A 12,438-nucleotide genomic window follows, 5' to 3' on the forward strand; every position below is an offset into this window, starting at 1 on the left:
GAATCCAGCATTAGATAGATCACAGCTTGTTAACAGAATTCCGGATTAGATAGATCACAGCTTGTTAACAGAATCCAGCATTAGATAGATCACAGCTTGTTAACAGAATCCAGCATTAGATAGATCACAGCTTGTTAACAGAATCCGGATTAGATAGATCACAGCTTGTTAACAGAATCCAGCATTAGATAGATCACAGCTTGTTAACAGAATCCAGCATTAGATAGATCACAGCTTGTTAACAGAATCCAGCATTAGATAGATCACAGCTTGTTAACAGAATCCAGCATTAGATAGATCACAGCTTGTTAACAGAATCCAGCATTAGATAGATCACAGCTTGTTAACAGAATCCAGCATTAGATAGATCACAGCTTGTTAACAGAATCCAGCATTAGATAGATCACAGCTTGTTAACAGAATCCAGCATTAGATAGATCACAGCTTGTTAACAGAATCCAGCATTAGATAGATCACAGCTTGTTAACAGAATCCAGCATTAGATAGATCACAGCTTGTTAACAGAATCCAGCATTAGATAGATCACAGCTTGTTAACAGAATCCAGCATTAGATAGATCACAGCTTGTTAACAGAATCCAGCATTAGATAGATCACAGCTTGTTAACAGAATCCAGCATTAGATAGATCACAGCTTGTTAACAGAATCCAGCATTAGATAGATCACAGCTTGTTAACAGAATCCAGCATTAGATAGATCAAATATTATGATTATGTCAGAGGAAAGTTAACTTTATCTGCTTGTAACAAGTGTATATCATAAAGTAAAAAAACAGTCACAAATGTCTATTAAATATAGTACTTGGGTGCATCTAACTTAGATCCTGCAGTCCTGTTATTCAAGGGAATGAGAAGTGAGTCCAGAGCTGAATGTTGTCCTTGGTTATGCGGTTCCGACAACCAGGATGTGAGGAGCGATACAGGAGTTGCCAGCGAGTTGTTGTATGGTTGTTGCATCAGCTGTTTGTTGCACAGACCGGAATGGAGGGAACTGTAAGTGAAGTCCGGTAATGGATTGTGTGCCAATCATCTGTAGAAACTTGCCGAGATAGAATGTAGCCCAGACCCAGACTGGAGGAGTCAGGAAGCAGGCATCCGATATAGAGTTAGTTGCAGGTAGGTAGATATGTAGGTAGATATTGGATGTTTGTAAGGAAGCTGAAGGCTGTCAGTATAGACACTGCTTACTGTTTGCAATCATCAAGCAAATAAGAAATGGTGAGGTTAGCTTAAATAGATATACCTGATGATGTTTGGTTGTTAAGCCTTAAACGTATAGGTAGATCATGACAAGAATAGACAACTTGATTTTATTATACCCTGAAATGTGGCTGTCACAGGTACCGGGCTGCCAAGGCTACCCACACTCCCATACTACCTGGCACACTGCTTATTACAACGGTTTGGGCCCTTTCATGGCATACGGGATTTCCCAAACTCTCTTTGTCTCATGTTTTACTGATTGCACCTCTTCATGGAAGAGCTGATCGCTTACCGCCTGACCCCTTTCTGGCTGGCCGGGCTCCTGGAACTACTGGCCGGCCGGACGCCCGCTGACTTTTACCCCAGGTCGCTCCAGCGGCCCTTTGTTCCAGAGCTCTGCTCTTTTGGGGATTGGTACCCTTTCAGGGAGGGCAAGAGGTGGGGCGATTGCCGAAAGGGAGCTCCCTCTGGAACTTGGGGTTTTGGACCCCCCTACAGCCCCTACCATCCCCCTGGCTTTCCTGGTGTACCTTTGATCAGCTGCCGCTCCGGCCCCCAGCAACGAATCATGTCGCTTTTTGGACTGGGACACCTTGGGGTCCGGAGCTCTCCACTGGTACCTGAGAATAGCCGCTGCTCCCCCGGGATTACCTCAAAACCACTGCCTCTGTATTATGGGGGCTCTATGGAACTATGGCTCCTATGGGGGCGCCAGTCTGTCTGGAGGGGCGGGAATGGCAGGATATCTGGGGGTCAGATAAGTCCCTTATTATGATGAGCTGTGTGTATATAAGCAATGAGTGTTTTCCAATAAAGTCTGTTTGTGTTTCACCTTAATACTGGTCTTGTCTGGTTATTAGGGTAGGCTACTTGCTATAATCACTTCTCTCCGCTCTATAGCTACAAGTTCCAGGTACAGGAAGGACCCTCTTGCCTGAGCTACCCAGTCGGGATAGCCGGTGTCCGTCACAGTGGCGCTAGATGTGCTTATACATATAGAGGAGGCAACTTCACTGGTACTAAAATTAAAAGTGAAAAAGTCAGTAGGCCCAAACAATATTGAGTTGCTTCATTGTGACCATTCAACTAATACTTATTTACTAAGATAATTGTATCTTTACATACACTGTAATCAGGCAAAGGATGGAGAACCCATAGGCAAATAAAAAAAGGGTTAGGGTTCCTTTCCTTCTGCCTCAGTCCCTTGTCACCTTTAAGTATTGGCCGGGTCATTCAAAGATGCCCCCAGTAAACATTGCAAATACACATATTTGAATGGTGGTCACTGAATTATCTATCAATGTGAAATTGAAACTTGAATTTTTATTCATCATCAAGGGGTGAGACGAGCCCCAGGGGCCCCCCTCCTGACCATGAGCCCTTGACCTTTGAGCAATTGCCTGACCGGTCAGTCCACCTCTCGTTTTAATTAAAGAAACCTAGTGCTATCGGGACAGAGGAACCTCCATTACATTCATTTTTTGATGAAAGACACATGAACCCTTATGTATCGGTAGATAAAATTTACGCTTAAAGAGACATAAAACCACAAATTTTCTTTCCTGAATCAGAGCATACCATTTTAAGAAACTTCTATTATCGCATTTTCTTTGTTTTCTTGTTATCCTTTATTGAAAAGCAAGAAGGTAAGTTCAGGAGCGTGCACGTGTCTGCAGTACTATATTGCAGCACTATTTCCTGTCATGTAGTTCTCTAGACATGTGCACGATACATATCTAGATATCACTTCAACATAAAATAACATGAGAATAAAACAAATTTGATCATTTAAGTAAATAGGAAACTTTTTTTTAAAATTGTGATCTGAATCATTAAGAACAATTTCCCTTACAAAATATGTACATAATTTAATTTAGAAAATGTTTGACACCAAATAAACAAATATAAATATATTGCATAAAAGCGTTTCCTACCTGTTTCAGGATATCCAATACAAGCTCGTTAAAGACTTCATTGATGGCCATTGAGACTGTAGTGTTGTCCATTCCTTTGCTGAACTGTCCACTTCCAATTAATTCAATGAATTCCCAGACTGACAGCCCGTCTTGTTTGTCGTGCAGACCAATTTTATAGTCTTCAAAGACAGCCTGCTGCCACCCCCCTCCCATGGCTTCTGTCAGCTTCTTCAGTAGATACTCAATCTGTAGGGTTAAAAAATAATAATAATAAGGATTGTAAAATAATGTTGTTCTCCAGAGGGGGAGCTTCTATAGGGGAAAAATGCTTTAACCTCTTCGCTATCGGGAAATTCTCAGAGAGCCTTTGTTTTATATATATTTTTAAAGAAGACAACCCAAGGTATTGATCTAGGCCAGTGATGTCGAACCTTGGCACTCCAGATGTTTCAGAACTACATATCCCATGATGCTTTGGCACTCTGAAGTCTAGTCAAGCATCATGGGAAATGTAGTTCTGAAACATCTGGAGTGCCAAGGTTCGCCATCACTGATCTAGGCCCCATTTTGGTATATTTGATGCCACTATTTATCCACCAAATATGATCATATAAAAAAAATTATCTCTCTTGCAAACTTTGGGTTTTTCACTGAAATTACTTACACACAACGACTGCAGTTATAAGATAATTGGTTGTAAAAGCTTCTCTGGGATCCCCTTTGTTCAGAAATAGCAGACACGCATGGCTTTACCATTGTGTTTTGGTAATTAGAAGGCCACTTCTAACTGCTGCTGTGCACCACACTTCTGAAATTCACAGCAGTGAAGGAGTTAATTAGTTAGCTTAGATCCTTTTTTTTTCTCCATGTATAATACTTTTTAACATGTGGCTAATAAACGTTTGAAGTTTTAACTCATCTTGCTACAAGAGTCCAATCACTTTTTTCGTTTTGTGGCTAACAGTGCTTTGATTCACCGCATCACAATTGCACTGCTGCAGCATTCAGGATTCAGTGTTACCCTTGAAGGAAGTTCCGGTTTGGGCTTTTGGTAGCGGCGTGTGCAAAAGTTTGTTAAATAGTTAGCTTCTATACGGTTGATATTTGCTCTAGTGGTGGGATTACTCTACTATCCATTGATCCATACCTGATCCCTCCTAAACAGTTCTTTCCCCCCCACTACACACTAGCCACCACCATCTTAGGTACTGGCAAACAGTCTGCACATATGCTCTTTAGGGATTGTTTTTTTAATATTTCTGTATTTATTTTTATTTTTTGTAGTGTATAGATCCCAGAATGAAAATAAAACAAGTGATGGGTGGAATTTGGCTACTGAAAAGTTATTGCAGTAAACAAGATGTATTTGTTTTAAAAAATAATTAGACATAGTTTATACCTTACGTGTAAAGGAAGGAGCAGGCACTGCATACACAGATTAATGCAAAAATATCCCAATGTTTATTGGAAAAATATACAGTAAATACCAATCCAACAAGGGGTGGGTGATGCTTCAAGGAAACTCCAAGACAGGCATGGTGTGGACAGAGGCAGTGATCTGACGCATTTCGCGCCCCCTACAGGCGCTTACTCATAGATCTATTGTATGCTTAGATAGTATGCTTTATATACGCTTCCCTTACCAATGATATTAACCCTATCATGACATTAGAAAAACGGGAAAAGAAGGAAAACCTCCTATGTTAAAGACTTATCTTTATATATGTACAAAAGACAGTTTACTATATATTTATCTGATAGAACTTAAAACTGATTGTTCCATAATTGTGACTTATATTGATTACTGAACCTAAATAAAACATAAGTGGGTATATATTAAGGCTTCTATTAGCTGATATCTATTAAGTTTATATCTTATTCAATAGCAAGACAACAGAAATGTCTTATAATTACAATGTGTTTGCTGTCCTATAATAATACCCTACAGAAAATTGGTCATCCATACACACTGGGCGAATGTGCTGAAAGTTCAATTGGTTTGTAGAACTAATATTCCTGTGGACATTCGTTTTGGACAATCGAATGTTGATAAGAATGAAAATTCATTAAAATCTGGTAATAGAATGTAATTTCTGGTTTTCAAATGTGACATTCGTTTTCAAATGTTCATAATTAGATTGGATATCCACATTCAAAATTAAGAATGTAACATTTGATTTAAAGGGACATGAAACCCAATTTTTTTCTTTCATGATTCAGATAGAGAATACAATTTTAAACAACTTTCCATTTTACTGATATTATCTAATTTATTTTATCCTCTTGGTATCATTTGCTGAAGGAACAGCAATGCACTACTGGTTTCTAACTGCACACATGGGTGAGCCATTACAATCAGTATATATATGCAGCCACCAATCAGCAGCTAGAACTTAGGTTATTTCCTGCTCCTGAGTTTTTCTAGATAAACTTTGCAGCAAAGGATAACAAGAGATGGAAGAAAATGAAATAATAGAAGAAAATTGGAAAGTTGTTTAAAATTGTATTCTCTATCTGAATCATGAAAGAAAATGTTTGGGTTTCATGTCCCTTTAACAAATGCTATTCAAAATTTCAATAGTTCATGTGATAGGGAATTTAGTAAATTGATACATAATAGATACAAATATATCAATTTGAATGTTTCTATTTTGAATATTGCATAATTTGAATATTACATTTAAAGATAGCATTAGAAATACTATTACATTAAACAAATGTTACAATGTTGTACAAATATTCGAAATTTGAAACGAATGAACTAATGTGTTAAAATTTGTTTCATTTCTTGGAATGTTGCAAAACATTCACCCATTGCTAAAAGACACCCCAATGTCTTTGCTATAGATAAAATAAAACAAATTTAAAGGGAGGCTTTGCTTTGGGAGCATTTACCCCACTCCAAGAACAAAAGGTGCTTAAACCTTGAAGGCCGACTTTGCATTTCAGAGTTTTTCACCACTAGAGGGCATTAGTTCATGTGTTTCATATAAATAACATTGAGCTCATACACGGGAATTTAATGAGGAGTCAGCACTGATTGGCTAAAATGCAAGTCTGTCAAAAGAACTTAAATAAGGGGGCAGTTTGCAGAGGCTGTGTTGGTTATGCAGAACTAAGGAATGGGTAATTAAGGGATTATCTATTTTATAAATCAACAAAAACTCTGCTTTTACTGTCCCATTAATGTATCTTTAGGAATAAATTATTGTTTAATTAAAAGGACATTCCAGCCAAAATTGGAATCCACATGGATCCATTTGAGTTTTAAATAGAAACATTTTTGTAATATACATGTATTAGCAAAAATGCTAATTTCAAAAGTGTATTTAAAGGGACAGTCTACACCAGAAATGTTATTGTTTAAAAAGATAATTAGTCGTCTTATTACCCATTCCCCAGTTTTGCATAACCAACACGGTTATATTAATACACATTTTACCTCTGTGATTACCTTATATCTAAGCCTCTGCAGACTGCCCCCTTATCTCAGTGCCTTTGACAGACTTGCATTTTAGCCAATCAGTGCTGACTCATAAGTAACTTCACTGGTTTGAGCACAATGTATTGAGATAAGAGGTGGCCTTCAACAGCTTAGAAATTAGCATATGAGCCTACCTAGGTTCAGCTTTCAACTAAGAATACGAAAAGAACAAAGCCAATTTGATGATAAAAGTAAATTGGAAAGAGGCCCTAAAAGTTTTGGGCTCTTACATCGCACCCAAACACTGGAACTGATAACTAATTAGCACTATGTGACGAGAGGAGGATTTTCTTAGGAGGGTCTGGTGTAGGATTATTGTATACTTTCAAATATGCCACTTTTTGCCTGTTTTGTACCCTTCAATAAAAATTAATAAATAAAAAAAAATTAAAAAATTGTGTGCCCTATATGAATGACGAAAACAGAATTTATGTTTACCTGATAAATTACTTTCTCCAACGGTGTGTCCGGTCCACGGCGTCATCCTTACTTGTGGGATATTCTCTTCCCCAACAGGAAATGGCAAAGAGCCCAGCAAAGCTGGTCACATGATCCCTCCTAGGCTCCGCCTTCCCCAGTCATTCGACCGACGTAAAGGAGGAATATTTGCATAGGAGAAACCATATGATACCGTGGTGACTGTAGTTAAAGAAAATAAATTATCAGACCTGATTAAAAAAACCAGGGCGGGCCGTGGACCGGACACACCGTTGGAGAAAGTAATTTATCAGGTAAACATAAATTCTGTTTTCCCCAACATAGGTGTGTCCGGTCCACGGCGTCATCCTTACTTGTGGGAACCAATACCAAAGCTTTAGGACACGGATGAAGGGAGGGAGCAAATCAGGTCACCTAGATGGAAGGCACCACGGCTTGCAAAACCTTTCTCCCAAAAATAGCCTCAGAAGAAGCAAAAGTATCAAACTTGTAAAATTTTGTAAAAGTGTGCAGTGAAGACCAAGTCGCTGCCTTACATATCTGATCAACAGAAGCCTCGTTCTTGAAGGCCCATGTGGAAGCCACAGCCCTAGTGGAATGAGCTGTGATTCTTTCAGGAGGCTGCCGTCCGGCAGTCTCATAAGCCAATCTGATGATGCTTTTAATCCAAAAAGAGAGAGAGGTAGAAGTTGCTTTTTGACCTCTCCTTTTACCAGAATAAACAACAAACAAGGAAGATGTTTGTCTAAAATCCTTTGTAGCATCTAAATAGAATTTTAGAGCACGAACAACATCCAAATTGTGCAACAAACGTTCCTTCTTTGAAACTGGATTCGGACACAAAGAAGGCACTACTATCTCCTGGTTAATGTTTTTGTTAGAAACAACTTTCGGAAGAAAACCAGGTTTAGTACGTAAAACCACCTTATCTGCATGAAACACCAGATAAGGAGGAGAACACTGCAGAGCAGATAATTCTGAAACTCTTCTAGCAGAAGAAATTGCAACCAAAAACAAAACTTTCCAAGATAATAACTTAATATCAACGGAATGTAAGGGTTCAAACGGAACCCCCTGAAGAACTGAAAGAACTAAATTGAGACTCCAAGGAGGAGTCAAAGGTTTGTAGACAGGCTTGATTCTAACCAGAGCCTGAACAAAGGCTTGAACATCTGGCACAGCTGCCAGCTTTTTGTGAAGTAACACAGACAAGGCAGAAATCTGTCCCTTCAAGGAACTAGCAGATAATCCTTTCTCCAAACCTTCTTGAAGAAAGGATAGAATCTTAGGAATTTTTACCTTGTCCCAAGGGAATCCTTTAGATTCACACCAACAGATATATTTTTTCCATATTTTGTGGTAAATTTTTCTAGTTACAGGCTTTCTGGCCTGAACAAGAGTATCAATGACAGAATCTGAGAACCCTCGCTTTGATAAGATCAAGCGTTCAATCTCCAAGCAGTCAGTTGGAGTGAGACCAGATTCGGATGTTCGAACGGACCTTGAACAAGAAGGTCTCGTCTCAAAGGTAGCTTCCATGGTGGAGCCGATGACATATTCACCAGGTCTGCATACCAAGTCCTGCGTGGCCACGCAGGAGCTATCAAGATCACCGATGCTCTCTCCTGATTGATCCTGGCTACCAGCCTGGGAATGAGAGGAAACGGTGGGAATACATAAGCTAGTTTGAAGGTCCAAGGTGCTACTAGTGCATCTACTAGAGTCGCCTTGGGATCCCTGGATCTGGACCCGTAGCAAGGAACCTTGAAGTTCTGACGAGAGGCCATCAGATCCATGTCTGGAATGCCCCACAATTGAGTAATTTGGGCAAAGATTTCCGGATGGAGTTCCCACTCCCCCGGATGAAATGTCTGACGACTCAGAAAATCCGCTTCCCAATTTTCCACTCCTGGGATGTGGATTGCAGACAAGTGGCAGGAGTGAGTCTCCGCCCATTGAATGATTTTGGTCACTTCTTCCATCGCCAGGGAACTCCTTGTTCCCCCCTGATGGTTGATGTACGCAACAGTCGTCATGTTGTCTGATTGAAACCGTATGAACTTGGCCTTTGCTAGCTGAGGCCAAGCCTTGAGAGCATTGAGTATCGCTCTCAGTTCCAGAATATTTATCGGTAGAAGAGATTCTTCCCGAGACCAAAGACCCTGAGCTTTCAGGGGTCCCCAGACCGCGCCCCAGCCCACCAGACTGGCGTCGGTCGTGACAATGACCCACTCTGGTCTGCGGAAGCTCATCCCCTGTGACAGATTGTCCAGGGACAGCCACCAACGGAGTGAATCTCTGGTCCTCTGATTTACTTGTATCGTCGGAGACAAGTCTGTATAGTCCCCATTCCACTGACTGAGCATGCACAGTTGTAATGGTCTTAGATGAATGCGCGCAAAAGGAACTATGTCCATTGCCGCTACCATCAAACCTATTACTTCCATGCACTGCGCTATGGAAGGAAGAGGAACAGAATGAAGTATTTGACAAGAGTTTAGAAGTTTTGATTTTCTGGCCTCTGTCAGAAAAATCCTCATTTCTAAGGAGTCTATTATTGTGCCCAAGAAGGGAACCCTTGTTGACGGAGATAGAGAACTTTTTTCTACGTTCACTTTCCACCCGTGAGATCTGAGAAAGGCCAGGACAATGTCCGTGTGAGCCTTTGCTTGAGGAAGGGACGACGCTTGAATCAGAATGTCGTCCAAGTAAGGTACTACTGCAATGCCCCTTGGTCTTAGCACCGCTAGAAGGGACCCTAGTACCTTTGTGAAAATCCTTGGAGCAGTGGCTAATCCGAACGGAAGTGCCACAAACTGGTAATGCTTGTCCAGGAATGCGAACCTTAGGAACCGATGATGTTCCTTGTGGATAGGAATATGTAGATACGCATCCTTTAAATCCACCGTGGTCATGAATTGACCTTCCTGGATGGAAGGAAGAATTGTTCGAATGGTTTCCATTTTGAACGATGGAACCTTGAGAAACTTGTTTAGGATCTTGAGATCTAAGATTGGTCTGAATGTTCCCTCTTTTTTGGGAACTACGAACAGATTGGAGTAGAACCCCATCCCTTGTTCTCCTAATGGAACAGGATGAATCACTCCCATTTTTAACAGGTCTTCTACACAATGTAAGAATGCCTGTCTTTTTATGTGGTCTGAAGACAATTGAGACCTGTGGAACCTCCCCCTTGGGGGAAGCCCCTCGAATTCCAGAAGATAACCTTGGGAGACTATTTCTAGTGCCCAAGGATCCAGAACATCTCTTGCCCAAGCCTGAGCGAAGAGAGAGAGTCTGCCCCCCACCAGATCCGGTCCCGGATCGGGGGCCAACATCTCATGCTGTCTTGGTAGCAGTGGCAGGTTTCTTGGCCTGCTTTCCTTTGTTCCAGCCTTGCATTGGTCTCCAGGCTGGCTTGGCTTGAGAAGTATTACCCTCTTGCTTAGAGGACATAGCACTTGGGGCTGGTCCGTTTCTGCGAAAGGGACGAAAATTAGGTTTATTTTTGGCCTTGAAAGACCTATCCTGAGGAAGGGCGTGGCCCTTGCCCCCAGTGATATCAGAGATAATCTCTTTCAAGTCGGGGCCAAACAGCGTTTTCCCTTTGAAAGGAATGTTAAGCAACTTGTTCTTGGAAGACGCATCCGCTGACCAAGATTTTAACCAAAGCGCTCTGCGCGCCACAATAGCAAAACCAGAATTTTTCGCCGCTAACCTAGCCAATTGCAAAGTGGCGTCTAGGGTGAAAGAATTAGCCAATTTGAGAGCACGAATTCTGTCCATAATCTCCTCATAAGAAGAAGAATTATTATTGAGCGCCTTTTCTAGCTCATCGAACCAGAAACACGCGGCTTTAGTGACAGGAACAATGCATGAAATTGGTTGTAGAAGGTAACCTTGCTGAACAAACATCTTTTTAAGCAAACCTTCTAATATTTTATCCATAGGATCTTTGAAAGCACAACTATCTTCTATGGGTATAGTGGTGCGTTTGTTTAGAGTAGAAACCGCCCCCTCGACCTTGGGGACTGTCTGCCATAAGTCCTTTCTGGGGTCGACCATAGGAAACAATTTTTTAAATATGGGGGGAGGGACGAAAGGTATACCGGGCCTTTCCCATTCTTTATTTACAATGTCCGCCACCCGCTTGGGTATAGGAAAAGCTTCGGGGGGCCCCGGGACCTCTAGGAACTTGTCCATTTTACATAGTTTCTCTGGAATGACCAAATTCTCACAATCATCCAGAGTGGATAACACCTCCTTAAGCAGAGCGCGGAGATGTTCCAATTTAAATTTAAATGTAATCACATCAGGTTCAGCTTGTTGAGAAATTTTCCCTGAATCTGAAATTTCTCCCTCAGACAAAACCTCCCTGGCCCCCTCAGACTGGTGTAGGGGCCCTTCAGAACCAATATCATCAGCGTCCTCATGCTCTTCAGTATTTTCTAAAACAGAGCAGTCGCGCTTTCGCTGATAAGTGGGCATTTTGGCAAAAATGTTTTTGATAGAATTATCCATTACAGCCGTTAATTGTTGCATAGTAAGGAGTATTGGCGCGCTAGATGTACTAGGGGCCTCCTGTGTGGGCAAGACTGGTGTAGACGAAGGAGGTGATGATGCAGTACCATGCTTACTCCCCTCACTTGAGGAATCATCTTGGGCATCATTTTCTCTAAATTTTGTGTCACATAAATCACATCTATTTAAATGAGAAGGAACCTTGGCTTCCCCACATTCAGAACACAGTCTATCTGGTAGTTCAGACATGTTAAACAGGCAAAAACTTGATAACAAAGTACAAAAAACGTTTTAAAATAAACCGTTACTGTCACTTTAAATTTTAAACTGAACACACTTTATTACTGTAATTGCGAAAAAGTATGAAGGAATTTCACCACAGTGTCTTAAAGCCTTAAAAGTATTGCACACCAAATTTGGAAGCTTTAACCCTTAAAATAACGGAACCGGAGCCGTTTTTATATTTAACCCCTTTACAGTCCCTGGTATCTGCTTTGCTGAGACCCAACCAAGCCCAAAGGGGAATACGATACCAAATGACGCCTTCAGAAAGTCTTTTCTATGTATCAGGGCTCCTCACACATGCATCTGCATGTCATGCTTCTCAAAAACAAGTGCGCAATACAGGCGCGAAAATGAGACTCTGCCTATGATTAGGGAAAGCCCCTAGAGAATAAGGTGTCCAATACAGTGCCTGCCGGTTATTTTACAAAATTCCCAAGATTAAAATAATTCCTCAAGGCTATGGAGTATAAAATATGTTTATATATAAATCGATTTAGCCCAGAAAATGTCTACAGTCTTAAAAAGCCCTTGTGAAGCCCTTTTTTTCTTTCTGTAATAAAAATGGCTTACC

The 12,438-nt window shown here is 40.9% G+C and overlaps 1 protein-coding gene across 1 annotated transcript in view; it reads right to left on the minus strand.

Moving 5' to 3' along the window:
- Positions 1–12,438, minus strand: part of SWAP70 (switching B cell complex subunit SWAP70) — a 472,107-nt gene that overhangs the window by 125,148 nt on the left and 334,521 nt on the right. The window contains exon 4 of the mRNA XM_053720594.1: positions 3,158–3,385. Coding sequence (XP_053576569.1) covers positions 3,158–3,385 — 228 coding nt within the window. The remainder of the gene's footprint in view (positions 1–3,157; positions 3,386–12,438) is intronic.

This window comes from Bombina bombina, chromosome 7 (assembly GCF_027579735.1).
Source record: "Bombina bombina isolate aBomBom1 chromosome 7, aBomBom1.pri, whole genome shotgun sequence".
Lineage (NCBI taxonomy): Eukaryota > Metazoa > Chordata > Amphibia > Anura > Bombinatoridae > Bombina > Bombina bombina.